This window comes from Patagioenas fasciata, chromosome 14 (assembly GCF_037038585.1).
Source record: "Patagioenas fasciata isolate bPatFas1 chromosome 14, bPatFas1.hap1, whole genome shotgun sequence".
NCBI classification, from domain to species: Eukaryota; Metazoa; Chordata; class Aves; order Columbiformes; family Columbidae; genus Patagioenas; species Patagioenas fasciata.
In genome coordinates this window covers 17,214,352-17,228,263 of record NC_092533.1, presented here as the reverse complement: position 1 = coordinate 17,228,263, position 13,912 = coordinate 17,214,352, and the positions used below count along the sequence as shown (strand labels likewise).

General features: G+C 45.1%; 1 protein-coding gene across 1 annotated transcript in view; it reads left to right on the top strand.

The window, feature by feature from the left end:
• Positions 1 to 11,666, top strand: part of UBE2D2 (ubiquitin conjugating enzyme E2 D2) — a 29,478-nt gene extending 17,812 nt beyond the window's left edge. The window contains exons 6-7 of the mRNA XM_065848809.2: positions 8,148 to 8,241; positions 10,032 to 11,666. Of these exons, the coding sequence (XP_065704881.1) occupies positions 8,148 to 8,241; positions 10,032 to 10,077 (140 nt within the window). The 3' untranslated portion in view covers positions 10,078 to 11,666. The remainder of the gene's footprint in view (positions 1 to 8,147; positions 8,242 to 10,031) is intronic.
• Positions 11,667 to 13,912: the final 2,246 nt, after the last annotated feature.

Below are 13,912 nucleotides of genomic sequence, written 5' to 3'. Positions count from 1 at the left end.
TTGGCTTTTAATTTGCCAGTTGTGGTGCTTACGTGGCTGGTGGGGGCCGTGACTTTGTATGGTGAGGATCAGTGTCTCTGTATATGCTGCGTTGTGGGTCTGGGAGAAACTTTGATTCTTGCGTTACCACTGTCTTGCAGCTCGAATGTAGTACTTGTGTCACTGGAGGAGGATCAGAGGATCTTAGCAACATGAAGGGAGATGACAGAGCCAGGCTGTTCTTGGTGGTGCCCGTGGCAGGACAAGAGGCAGTGGGTGCAAACTGAAACCCAGGAGGGTCCCTCTGAATGTCAGGAAACACTGGCACAGGTTGCCTTGGGAGGTTGTGGAGTCATCATGCTTTAGGGATATTCAGAAGCCACCTGGACAACATGGGCAACCTGCTGTAGGTGGCCCTGCTTGAGCAGGGGGATTGGACAAGATGGTCTTCAGAGATCCCTTCCAACCTCACTGATAGACTGGGCAAAACTCTTGTCACCAGAAATGGTTGAAATGATTTAACAGGAGTTCAAGTTGCTTTGAAGCAAGAAGGTTAAACTGCTAAGATGTAAAGGTTCCTTTACTGGGAGACTGGGTAAGATTGCTGGAAGAGTTTGAAATGAGACTGTGGTTAAGAAACAGGATTTAATTGAGTGGAGTCTGGAGTTGCTGTAATTTACTTGGGTGCATCCTGCCCATTCACAGTCAGAAGCCAGTCCTGTGGAAATTAGTCCTTGAACATCTTGGGCAGTACAACACAACCTGGTTTTGGTTGTGTTTTAATGTTACAGGCTTAATGTTTGTGAGCGCTGATAACACTTTGTGACAACTGTGTGCCTCATGTAAAGGGCTTAGAGCCTGAAGCTCAAAAGAAGTGATTGTGTAGGTGAATGCTCCTTCCAGGTGTTGGCCTTCTTCCTGTGTTTGAGGAACAGAGATCTAATGGGTCTTGGTGTGGAGGAGCCCTCGCTGGTGTGAGAACAGCTGGATCAAGCCTCTGAAATGGAATTAAGAATTCCTCAGAAGCGTTATGTGGCCAAAGCTCAGATTTACGCTGGCAGAGATGTTTCATAATCCCTGCAGTACCAGGCTGAATGAAACTTGAGCTGGCAAAGTTTGTCCCTTTCATATTCAGCAACTTGGCTGGATGAGCCGAATCCAAAAAGCCCAGCACTGTGTGGCCTGGTCCACTGGAAGGTGACAAGTTACTTCCCATCAAGAAACTTACTGGTGTAATACTGACCTGGGGCAGAGCCAGCAGGATCAGCTGCTTTCGCTCCTGTGACCTCGCGGTACTGGTGTGGTGGGTGAGAACTGATACCTCTCTGTTTTATTTGACTGCTCCAAGTCAGTGCACAAGCTTTTCCATGGCATGGTCATCTTGAGAGTGCTGCTTCAGGTAGGACAGGTAGCTGAGTGAGTGTCATCCTGACAATCTGCCAAACGAAGTAACTTGTCTCAGTACCTTCTTGGTACTGTGATAAAACTTTTGTTGGTGCGGTGTTTGTGCTTCCTTAGAGATGGACCTTCCTTTGGTAGACGAAGACTGGCTTGGCCTTGTCTGAGACCTTTTTCCCTGTGCAGGAGTTGAGTCTACAGCAATAACTTCTCTTTTAAAAGACATTTTACCTCTGCTCCTCACTCTGCACATCCAGTGGTGTGCTCTGTCTTTAAGGCAGAAGATAGCAGAGGTCTTCAAGGAGAGAGCTGAGGCTTGTGAAACTGGTTTGACCTATGCTGCTTGGTGCCAAAGAAAACACATCCATATAGATTCTAGATTTGATCTCTTCTTCAGAGAGCACTCATTGCACTGGACAGCTGTTGAATCTGAACACACCAGTTAAGATTGTTTTTAGTTTTGTTTGTTTCGGGGTTTTTGTTGTTTGTTTTTTTATTTCTTTTTCCTGGGTAGCTCATTATCTTGAAGAGTTGGTGCTTGCTTCATCTCCCTGCTGTGATTCAGCTGGAGATTCTGTTGCTCCTCAGTAGCTTCTCCTCATCCTGAAATGTCCCACAGATGAGTGCTTTACTGGACCAAGTTGGTTTGCAATTCCAGCTGGACTTAAATAGTAGTATCTATAGTGGCTAATAGCGTGTATTAAGGGGACAGCTGGAAGTGATGGATATTAGACTCGTTCAGGCTTTGCAAGCAAATGGGATGCTTTAGTTTTGCATTTGACTTCTTCATTGAGGAAGTGGAAATAATCAGTAAGTCTGTGCTTTATAGGTCATGTCTTGGGCTTCTGTATGAAAAGCACTGTGCTGGTTTGACTGAAAGTGAGTTAATTTCCTTCATGCAGTTAGAAACCTCCCTCTTTCATAGCTAGCACAGTCATTATTTGGACTTAGTTTGAGGACAAGAGAACACCCTGGGACATTGTGAGCTCTGCCAACAGGTGTGAGGCAATGAGGAAGGGGGATGGATGGGGCAGAGCTTGACTGACACCCAAACTGACCCATGAGAGTGTTCTAGCCCGTTAGCATCAGGCTTCATATTTAAGCAGAGCTGGGATCTTCCATTCACTCTCTTGCTGCTTTTCTCTTTTTTGTTGGAGCCGAGGGAGCAGTTTGGTACGTTTAGTTTGACCTTTGCTGTTTTGCAGAGGCCTCTGGGCCTTTTAGGGACCAGGTGCTGCTTCCTGGGACAGGCTGCTTGGTGTGGATGGAGTTTGAGGAATTACACTGAGTATCTTTTATTTTCTATTCTATTTTTTATATATATTTACTAGTAGTGTACTCTTATTTTATTAAACTGTGTTTATCTCAATCCTAAGTTTCTCCCCTTTTGATTCTCTCCCATGCTTGGGGTGGTTGGAGAGGGTGTGAGTGAGCGGCTATTGTGGTTGCATTGCCAGCTTGGGTTGAACCATGACAAGCACCTCCACTTCTTGATTACTTGGGTTTTCTGTCTTAGTACAGGGTGACAGGGCACAACTGATACCCATCTTTCTAGTTCTGATACCTGAAGAAACCAGAATGTTTAGTTTTTGGGTCTTAGTTATGCCCTAACAAGACAGAGTTTTGGTGAAGACCTGGACTGTTGAGCTTCTGTAGAACTCAACTTAGCCAAACTGACTTGAGCAACATGTGTAAAGTGAGTTAAACACTGTGGCTCATGCTCAGCTGCTGCTGCTCCCTCAAGGCAACTTCCAGCAGCAGCTACGTGCTCTGGATGTGCGTGTGTCATACCTGTGCGACTCGGTTACAGACTCATCCCTGACATCAACAGGAGCTAATTGCTGTGGATAAATTACTGGGCACCTTCAACTTCCTCCCCCTGTTGGCACACCAGGGGAGACGTTTGTCTGCTGGCTGTGGAGCTGAGGGCTTGTGCCTTTTATAATGGTCTGTTCAGCTCCTGAGCTCCAGGAGCTTAACGTGCCTCTCAGCTTTGTCTGGGCTGGTTGGTGCTCCAGTAGACAGATGGAGGTTTAAATGGTTTTCTGTATTGCTCATTTGGCTAGTGCTGGAGGGATCTGACTTCATTAATTGTCCTGAGTAATGACTGAGCTGCTTCACAGCAGAAGCAGCTCAGCCATGGAGTTTACATATTGAATGTGTGTCTCCCTGCACTTCTTGTCTGAGGTGTGGCAGAACCAGGAGGATGAAATTACTCATCAGAAGCAACCAGTTACTCTTAGGGATGCAAGAGAAGATGAGGTGGATTGTGTGGTGATGAACTAGCTGAACTTGTTGACAAGCTATAAATGGCATGATCCTCTGCACGGAGGAGCTACCTTGAGACAGATTGTCCTTGAATTTCTGAGTGTTACGTACTCTTGTCAAGGGAAGTCTTGGATCAGAGTTGTGCTGTGTTATACTAGTAGACCTCATTTTGCATCAAAGAGCACATTGCTGGAGCATTCTTGATGTTAAGTGATCATTCTGCTTGATGAGAGTGTGTTTGTATCGCTGCTCTGTAGGGAAGCAAAGCCCATTACTTTTTTAGAGCCACTTTAAGTCTTTCTGCTCGATGAGTTTGATTCTCCCAGTTTCTTTGGTTACTGGAACTATTTGGTCCAGGTCCAGGCCAGTAAGTTGGTTTTGTCTGCAGTGGAGATGTGGGATCACAGCAGAAGGGCTGGAGTTCAGTAGGCTGCTTGGTTGGTGAAATAAAACTGAAGAAAAAACAATTCTTTAAATGAAAGGGAACCTTAAACTTGACAGTGTTTTAAGTCACTTAGTGTTTTGTTGCAGCCTGGACTGCTTTGACAGTTAAGAGATGAGAACTGGCTGTACTTGAACCCCTTGAATTGATGGGAAGCAAAATTTCTCTATTTTGCTATTACTGCTAAAAATCCAAACTGAAGTTCTGCAGCGTGCACACTGGTACTGCGGCTCTTTCCAAGACCCAAAGGGATCCTGTCTACCCAACACCTCGAGAACAGCTTTACCAATGGTTGTGCAGACTGAGCAGGACAGGCTGTGGAACAACGTCCCTCACCTGTCCTGAATAGTTATTCAGCCTGATTCTGTGCTTACAAAACTTGATGTTTGTCAACTTTTTAGTTGTCTTCTACTAGTGTTGTAGTCATTTAATTAGTAAGTGTTCAGGCTTTCCTATGAAATTCATTGCAATAGTACTTGATTGTGGAAGAAGGTGGTCTGGTGTTTCTCTCTGTTCCAGAGTGTTCATTTAATTAGTTACTCTGCATCAAATAACTCCTGTACACTACTATTAAGGGTAACTTCTCTTTCCTCTTGCACTTGGCTCCTTGAACTTTATGAGAAGGTACCTTTTTCCAAGGGTTTTTTTGTGTGGTCTGGAGGCTGCTTATGTTGGTTGTAAAACATGTGCATATACACAGTGTTCTGGTGGAAAACCTCAAGAGAGAAACTTCCTGAATTTATTTTGAACAAATAGCTGGGTTCAACAGGCTATCAAAATTAAAACAGTTTAGGTAACTCAGTTAAAAATGTTTCTTGCTGAGGCTACACGAATAAAAAGGGAAAGATGTGAAGTGACCAGCAAGAGCCATCATAATGGAGAATAGTTTTGATTAATGAAGGCTCACAAAAATAAACCAAAACAGCTGAATGTGGCATTGCAGCTTGAAGCCAAATAATTGTGTCCATTTTTATTCAAGGCTTTTGAAATAATACTACTTATAAAACAAGTGAAGTGCTGAGGAATGAAAGCTGGACATAGTTTTGGAAGTGACTAGATTGCCAGAATTCACCATGGGAAGCATTTAGCTACTGATTGAGTTTTAACAAATCGCAGACTGCTTTAGTGACATGGGAGTGTGTGTTTGTTTTTTAATGGCAGCAAGAAGCAATGACACACTCGTGTCAACAGCCTCTAAAGCAAGAACTAAAACTCCTGGGCTGGGACAGGGCTTCTCTTTCCTTCTGCTTTCAGCAAAGGTGCTGGTGTGCATTGCCAGCTTAAACTGATGTGTGGGCAATGTGGGGCTGCTCCTGCTTGGGAGGACACGGTTATTGTGGTGCCCATGCTGAGCAGCAACTGGGCCTTTGCTCTGGTGGGGTTTCGAGAGGGTGATGGGAGGTGTACGAGGAAGACCTGCCGCCCAGCCTCGTGGCTGTGGGGAGTGGGGCGTTCTGGTGGCCAGGGAAGGCAGAGAGGACCAGACAGACTTGCAGTTGGGTTCCGCTAATGAGGGGTGAGCCATCTCCTTCAAAAAGAGTCCTTGGGAGTAAAGGAGTGTGGTAAGATAAAACTTGAGGGGAGTGGTTATAATAGCTGACCAAAAGACTTTGGTTGGATTTCCTGTAGCCTCTGTTAAAGGGAGGGGACAGATGTTTGCTGTTTTACTCATCCTACCAGCTGAAGAAATGCAGTGACCAGAGCGGTGGAATCTGATAAATACCAAGAACTGAGCTCCATGAAAATAGCTGGAGCAACAACTGTATTTGAAGTTACACCCTGCTGCTGCCGGTCAGTTTAAGGTGGCAGAAGAATTCCCATTACTGAACACTTGTGTGAGCCTTACTCAGCGGACATGGGGAGAAAACCAGTGCTGGAGCTGTTGGAAGGTGCTAAAGGTGCCATGTCCCTTGCCAAGAGACAGCAGTTTGGGACTGGTGGCTTCTAGGTGCCTCCAGCACAAAATGAAAATCTTCACACTCTATTCTGAGGGGTGGTTGAATAAAAGCTCTGAATGTCAGATGATGCTGGAGGATAGTTAAGCTCTTAACTTTTTTGGAATTCTACAGCAGAAGATTAGGAAAAGGAGGAAGAGATTGTTCTTAATCTAGAACAAGAAATATGTTTGCTTAAATCAGGAGCACCTTGTTACTAAACTTTTAGAAGCTTTTAACCTGAAATTGATAATTCATTGGTTAGGACTTGGGGAAACTTTCACTTTTGTCCCACTTGAAAAACTTTTCTGAGTTGACATGAATATTGGTCGAGAGGCATCCTGGCCCATATCAGAAATGTGGCCAGCAGACCCAGGGCAGTGACCGTCCCTGTGCTGGACATTGCTGAGGCCAAACCATGAATCCTGGGGTCAGTTTTGGGCCCCTCTTGCCAAAAAAGGCCTTGAGGTGCTGGAGGGAGTGGAGAGAAGGTAACGGAGCTGGTGAGGGGCTGGAGCACAAGTGTGATGGGAGCGGCTGAGGGACCTGGGGGTTCAGCTGGAGAACAGGAGCTGAGGGGAGACCTTTTGATCTCTGAACTGCCTGAAAGGAGCTTGGAGCCAGGGGGGTCGGGCTCTGCTCCCCAGGAACAAGCGCCAGGAGCAGAGGAAACAGCCTCAAGTTGCGCCAGGGGAGGTTGAGGTTGGATCTGGGGAACAGTTTCTTCCCCAAAGGGCTGTGTGGCATTGGAACAGGCTGCCCAGGGCAGTGGTGGAGTCACCATCCCTGGAGGGGCTGAAGAGATGGAGATGAGGTTGTCAGGGACATGGGACAGTGGTGGCCTCTGCAGTGTGAGGTTTACAGTTAAACTCAATGATCTTAAAGGTCTTTTCCAACTTAAATGATTCTATGAATATCAGACCTATTCTCCCCTTTCTCTCTGCCTGTATCTAGCTATTCTTTGTCTTGTGATCTCTTTTTAAGATTGTCTTAAAAACAAAACAAAATGCCCCCGAACAAACCAAATGAACCCAAAGCCCAGCCCTGCCAGTGCAGTACAGGCACGCCACGCTGTTCTTTCACCTCTGCTGGCATCTCTGGCACGGCAGCTCTGCCTCCTGCTCCACAGCGCTGTAGCAACCGATAGGAGTTTGAACAGATTTGTGTTTAGTGCCTCCGAACTTGGAGCTGCTGTCACCTCCAACTTGGGGAATGTATTGTGACAACTCCGCTCTTGCTGCGATTGCTGAAGGGACATACAGAGTGACGCTGTTGGAGTAAAACAAGCTGCGAGAAAGGGATGCAAAGGAATGTTTGGCATTTCTCTGGGGGCGCAAGATGTCCCTCACAAGCCTCATGTCGTGTTGTCCCAATGCGCTTTGCTTATAATTTGCTGCCTTCCCATCTCCTCCTGCTTTGGTGTGGACACAGGAATGTGCACGTGCTACTTGTAGCTTTGTGGGCAGGATCTGGGCTCCTTATGGGGATGAAGGTGGTTGCTTCCTTGAGCAGGATGTGGCATCTGGAGTATATATGGTACATATTTATAGTGAAACCTTAAAGTTCAGGGCTTTCTCAATTTATTTTAAATACTATTGTACAATTAATCCATCTTAACCTACCTTATGCTCAGAAAATAATTGGATAAAGCCTCTTAATTCTCTGCAAGACTAGCACTTTTTTAAACAGTTCTTAAGTAGCTGCAAGCATCTCATGCTGCCTTCATCTTGCTTGGGTCTGGCTGCTGTTTGACTTCTGCTTAGTTTTTCAAGTCATTGTTAATGAGTTACCTGGTTTAGGGCAAAGCTGAATTTCAGGTGCAGAAGCAAGGCTGTTTTCTGAGAAGACTTTGAGGTACAGTTTCAGATCACAGGCTTCTGCATGAAGCTGTAGTCAGATACACCTATCCAGGAGGCTGCCCCTTGTGGTGACAGTTAAACTTGTGGTCACGCAAAGTTGTGTGGTTAAATGGTAAGAAGTTTTATTCAAAATCACTTGGCTGAAGTGTGTGGGGTTTTTAAAAAACAATGCTGGAGAGGAAGACAGTGGGTGGACTGACTTGTACAGGTGTTTGCAGCTGCACTTAAACTCTAATTGAGTGTCTTGTTTTATTTTTCTCTCCTCAGTACTTTTGTCCATCTGTTCTCTGTTGTGTGATCCCAATCCAGATGATCCTTTAGTGCCTGAGATTGCACGGATCTACAAAACAGATAGAGAAAAGTGAGTATGGACGCCAAAAACCGTGTAACGTTCTTGACAGCAGAGTCCACACTTGAATAGGAAAGGGGAACTGAAAGGACCTGCTTCTTGGGAAAGAGTGTGAACTTTGATTTGCCTTTTTCACTTTAATTGTGGTCTTTTTAGAGTTGTTGTTTTTTTCCCTGGGACCTGGAACGCAGCTCTTTTCCCAGCACTGCATTACTGTAGGAAAAAGGTATAAATGCCAGTAGAAGTGAAGGGTGTAGAGGCCTCCTACTTGTGTGGGTTTGTTACTGCATTTTCATTCCACTCAGGGATCTCTCACTAGTGTTGTAGCTGTTAACTACCAGTTTTCTTGATCTAATGAAAATGTGAACAGTGTGAATCTGTTTCATACAGAGCTCTTAAATTGGATGTGACCAGCTTCAGGAGCCTCCACTGCCTGCTTTAATTCTACATAACCAGCAGAGGGAGAACAAGTTACTCTAGTGGGAGAGTGTTTCTGTGCTATTGGTGATGGAGTCATTAAAAAATACCCTGTTTCATCTTCATTTGACAACACAAGGGAACTACAAGTGGTGTAGAGGTGGGGTGGGAGTTTGAAGTTAACAGTGAGAAAGGAGAGAGCTCTGGTCCCAGTGAGGAGATTTATTTGCTTTCTTTGAAAGCAGCAGCCTGGTGATCATTGTAAACACTTTCCTACCTCACTGTTCCCTTCCAGATCTGATCAGTAGTGTTAATTTCTGAAGCTCCATGGTCATCTGATGAGAAGAGAGGAAGGGAGGGAAAATGATCCACAAACTAACTTACTCTGCTGCATACTTGAGTATGTTAGAGAAGTTAATGCATCCTGTTGTTAACGAGCTGCCAGAGAAGCAATGTGTTTTGAGACACAGCTAACAGTGACTGCACTTAATGTATGCAGACCTCTCCTGTTTTTCCAAAAATAGGAGAATTTTGTGCTTAAATGTAGCTGGACTCGCTTCTTGAGTAGTCTCAGAACAGTGAAGTAACAAATGCTCTCACCTTCACAAGTGGATTGTCAGATTCTTTAAGCTGAAGAACATTGTCTGGAGATGGAATTCCCATACATAACTAGGAAACTCTTTGCTATAAGTGTTTTATGCTTTTTTCTATAAATTCTGTAGAACAAGAACAAACTTATCTCTGACAACAGAAGGTACTGGTATCACAATGACTGCTTTGTTTTACTGAGCTTCTTTTAGCAGTGGCTCTGGTTAGAAAGGATATTTGGGCTCAAAAAGCTACAAGTGGCTGGGGAATAGGAGCATATTGTGTCTTCAGAATAAAAAAATTCTGGTTGACAAATTGTGTCCTCATAGTCATCGAAACAGCCAAATGCACTATGTAGCTTGAACCAAGGCTGCTGGGGTTTGGCAGCCCAGCAGGGACCAGGCTTAACTTTAAAGGAGGAAGAATGAGGTGGGAGGGAAACATCTATTCTTTTCCAGAATGCCAAAATTCGAACAGACTGTAAGAGTTTCCCTGGGGATGCAGCAGTTGGGGCTGCAGGAATATCCTTCCCCACAGACCTGCACTAGCTCTGTTCTGTGGCTTGAATCACAAAGATCTCATATTCCTGTTGTAAATATGTCTAGTTATTTCTTTTCCATGAAAAAATGTGGCCTTTTGTGTTTCCCGTTTGCCTAATATTTCAGTTTGCTCTTAAATTTTACAAATCCATGATACTAGTGGAGAAAAAAAATGTAAGTTGAAGGGTAGACTGTAGTGCTGGAACGGCAATGCTGTTTGAATGTTATGTTGAGTAAACCCTCTTTTTATACATACAGGTACAACAGAATAGCTCGGGAATGGACTCAGAAGTATGCGATGTAATTAAAGAAATTATTGGATAACCTCTACAAATAAAGATAGGGGAACTCTGAAAGAGAAAGTCCTTTTGATTTCCATTTGACTGCTTTCTATGAGCCCACGCCTCATCTTCCCCTGTGCACATGTTTACCTGATACAGCAGTGCTGCGTGTTGTACATACTTGGAACAACAAAATAGAAATACTGTATTTCCCCGTACCAACATTGACTCCTAGCAGAGAAGTGTGTGTGTGAAAAGCTGGTTCTTCAATCATAACTTTGTGAGCCTAAAAGCATTCCCGGGCGATTTAAATTGGGTAATAAAATGCGAATGAGCGAGTTATGGTGGATTTCATATTCCCAGGGACAGTGTTGCTAATCCGTGAAGGCTTTTAAGTGGAATCCTTTTAAACTCATAACAGTTATGAAAAGCAAGGTGAAGAACTTGAAGCTGTTTCTGTATTCATTTTATTCTGAAGGACCTACACCTTAGGTAAATGTTATGACCAATGAGATAAACTGTACCCACATCCTGTGTTTAAGGTCTAAGTTTAACCGGTCAACATTTAAATGGATTGGAGCTATTAGTGCATCAAGTGATGTTGATTTGTTTCAACTCTGTCCCCTCCTTCATACTTTTTTTGGTTTGTATGTGGTTTCTCAGTTAATACATAGCTAATAGCTCTTATTTTTCTTAAGTTTTTTAACTGCTTAGGTCTTTCTGGATGTAAGGGTAAAAATCCATTTGACAGAAAACTTGTGTATATTTAAAGACCCAACTGCTCCCCTGGAGCTTGTACGTTCAAGAATGATTAATCTGTGTAATAAACTGATTACTACAGTCATTACATATAACTTTGTGTGAATAGGCTTTTAATTTGAAGAGAAGTTTGTTACAGGCTAAAACTACCGGTGGATTTCTCTCAAACCCTTGCGTTGGCAAAGGGTTGATTTGGAAGTCGTGAAGCAGTTTGGTTTGCATCACACAAGGTTGTACACCTGACCGAGACATCAGCCTAAGCGCGTACATGGAATCAGGATGTGTAGAGTGCCAGGAACTCGACTGTTAAACCAAATAAGCAGCTTACTAAATGAGAATCTGAGTGACATTTTACGAAGCCTAATGGTATTATTCCCACTTGCATGGGACCTAACACAATGCATATGTACTGTAGGTAAGTGAAACCATATGTAACTAAAATAATGGATGTAAAAGGGTAAAAGAGAAAAAAACCTACCAAACACATCAGCACAAACTTTCATAAAATGTAGCTTTTACATAATTACTTTGCACTAAACATTTGCAAATGTTCATACAGTTTTAAATTGTACTTGTATGTGTCTTTTTTGAACAAAGTCTTCACTTGAATCTAGTGAGAAATGTAGTTTGAACCTTTTCTTTGTATACAAGTGTATTTGCCAGCATCGTTGGTGTGAAATAGGTGAGTCTGCAAGTTTATCTCCTTAGTAGAATTGTAAACGAAGCCATCGCCTATGAGGGAGCGGCCGTGGCCTCCGGCTCTCCAGCCACAGGGTCTGTCCCGTCTGCTCCCAAATGCATCTTTACACTCTTGCACAAATGAGGAATAAATGTCCACTGCTTTTGGTCTAAACCTGTTCCCCTTGTCTCATCTCTCGATGTCCTCGTGTCCGCACAGCTGGATGTAAATGTCTGCGGTGTTTCTTGGAGTCCTTGCAATAGGTGACAGCAGGACGTGTGGAGACAGCTGTGCAGGTGATGTGATGTGTGACACGGCTGCTTCACTGGAAAGGAAACGGAGCCTGTGGCCGTGGTTCCTGGCTTAGTGACAACGTAGGGATGAGAGGGACAAATGTGGTGTGTAGGAACACGAACTGGCTGTTGGCTCGTCTGGAACTCTTGGTATTGGCGTGTCGTGGCACAAGGTGATGTCTTTAGCGGCTCAGAAGGCTGTGGGTGGCCTGTCACCGGTGTGACCCTGGAGAAAAAAGTGGTGGTGTCAATGTGGGTGCTTGAGCTGGGGCTGCGAGTGTGTCCTGGGCTGGCTTCACCTCTCGCTGGGCCTGGATGGTTCTGGTGTGTGGCTGGGGCTCCTGCCAGCCCTGTGACCACGGGGACACCTGCAGCCCCACGCTGGGGCTGGGGACCAGGATGTGGGGGCTGGTGTGACTGCACACCTCGTGGGTTACCCTGAACTGCGTTACAAGTGAGCCACCTCACAATTTTTATTATTATTTGGCTGGTTTTTTTGGCATTGGTGCTTACTGGAAGAGAGCGGAGGCTGCACAGGAGAGGGAGCAGTAAGCAGTGTGGAAGTTGAGGATGATGTTTTCCTTTTCTGATGGGGCAGCAGTCGCATTGATGAGGTGACTGGGAAGTGATGTGACCATGTACGAGTTGGAACAGCAGAGTTGTGGGTGTTGAAATGACGTCTGCCCCTGTGGGACCGGTTGTCTCCTGCTCGTGCTGGTGTGTTTGAGCAGCTCAGGCTGTCCCGATGCTGTGACAGGTTGTGGAGCAGTAAAAGTGAGACTGGACTTGGCAGTGCCAGGTTAGCGGTTGGACTCTGCTCTTACAGATGTTTTCCAACCAAAACAATTCCATGATCCTGCCCTTAGGGAGGATGTACTGTCCTGCATGGGCTCACCAGGTGGTGTTGAGTGTTGTACTGTGAATTAGATAAAGGAGGCTTTTTATTTTTTCTAGGTTTTAACTTAAAACCTGATCCAGCTTAGCCTTTTGGGAGACTAGAAACTTGATCTTTAGTGTATTGTGTATGTTCTGATATAAAACAGCACAAGAAACCAAGGCTCTGCTCATTGCCTTTCTAGGAACTCTGAGCTGATCATGTCAGAAACCTTTTCAATCCCTGTCCAATTTGGTTTTTTTACTTGATTTAGTATTTTAAGTGAACTGCCGTGCTCTGCATGGCTTTTTGTGCTGGCACTTCTGTGGATGTGTGTACAACTTACTGGTTTTGTCATGTGCTTATTCAAAAGCAAATTGTTGGGCTGCTTAGATTCCTCCAGCTCTGGCAGTGCTGTAAAGCTGAAATGCTGCACGTGGGTATGTTCCTGTGTCCATCAGCGCCCGTCTGCTGCAACAGAGTGAACCGGAGGACAAAGAACCCCACTGAGCTGCCCGATGTGGACATTGGGTGAGCACTGCTGACCCTGTACACACCTCCTGTGCTGAAGGCCACCTCTGGTTTGGGTGTTCAGGGCCAGTTGTGTTTGTGGGTTGTGCTCACGTACAAGAGAACGTGATCACGTGTGTTGCAGAACTGTCCGGTCAGTGCAGGAGGTGCCAGGTGGCTCAGGGCCCCGTGGGGCTGGTACCGGGCAGTGCAGGAGGCCTGAGCGCTGCGCTTGGAGTATCCAGCTTGTCCTTCAGTAGCAGGTGCTGCTGTGGTTCTCTGAGAGCTTTTTAGCAGTGCGAGAGTGATAGATTTTAAATGTTATTTATTATTACCTTGCTATACCAATGCTTTCTCAGAATCCCAGAATGTCAGGGGTTGGAAGGGACCTGTAAAGCTCATCCAGTGCAATCCCCCCATGGAGCAGGAACACCCAGATGAGGTTCCACAGGAAGGTGTCCAGGCGGGTTTGAATGTCTGCAGAGAAGGAGACTCCACAACCTCCCTGGGCAGCCTGGGCCAGGCTCTGACACCCTCACCAGGAACAAGTTGCTTCTCAAATAAGTGGAACCTCTTGTGTTCCACTTTGTACCCATTGCCCCTTGTCCTGTCATTGGTTGTCACTGAGAACCTGGCTCAGTCCTCCTGACACTCACCCTTTCCATATTGATCCCCATGAATGAGTCACCCCCCCAGTCTCCTCCAAGCTAAACAGATGCAGCTCCCTCAACCTTTCAAGTAAG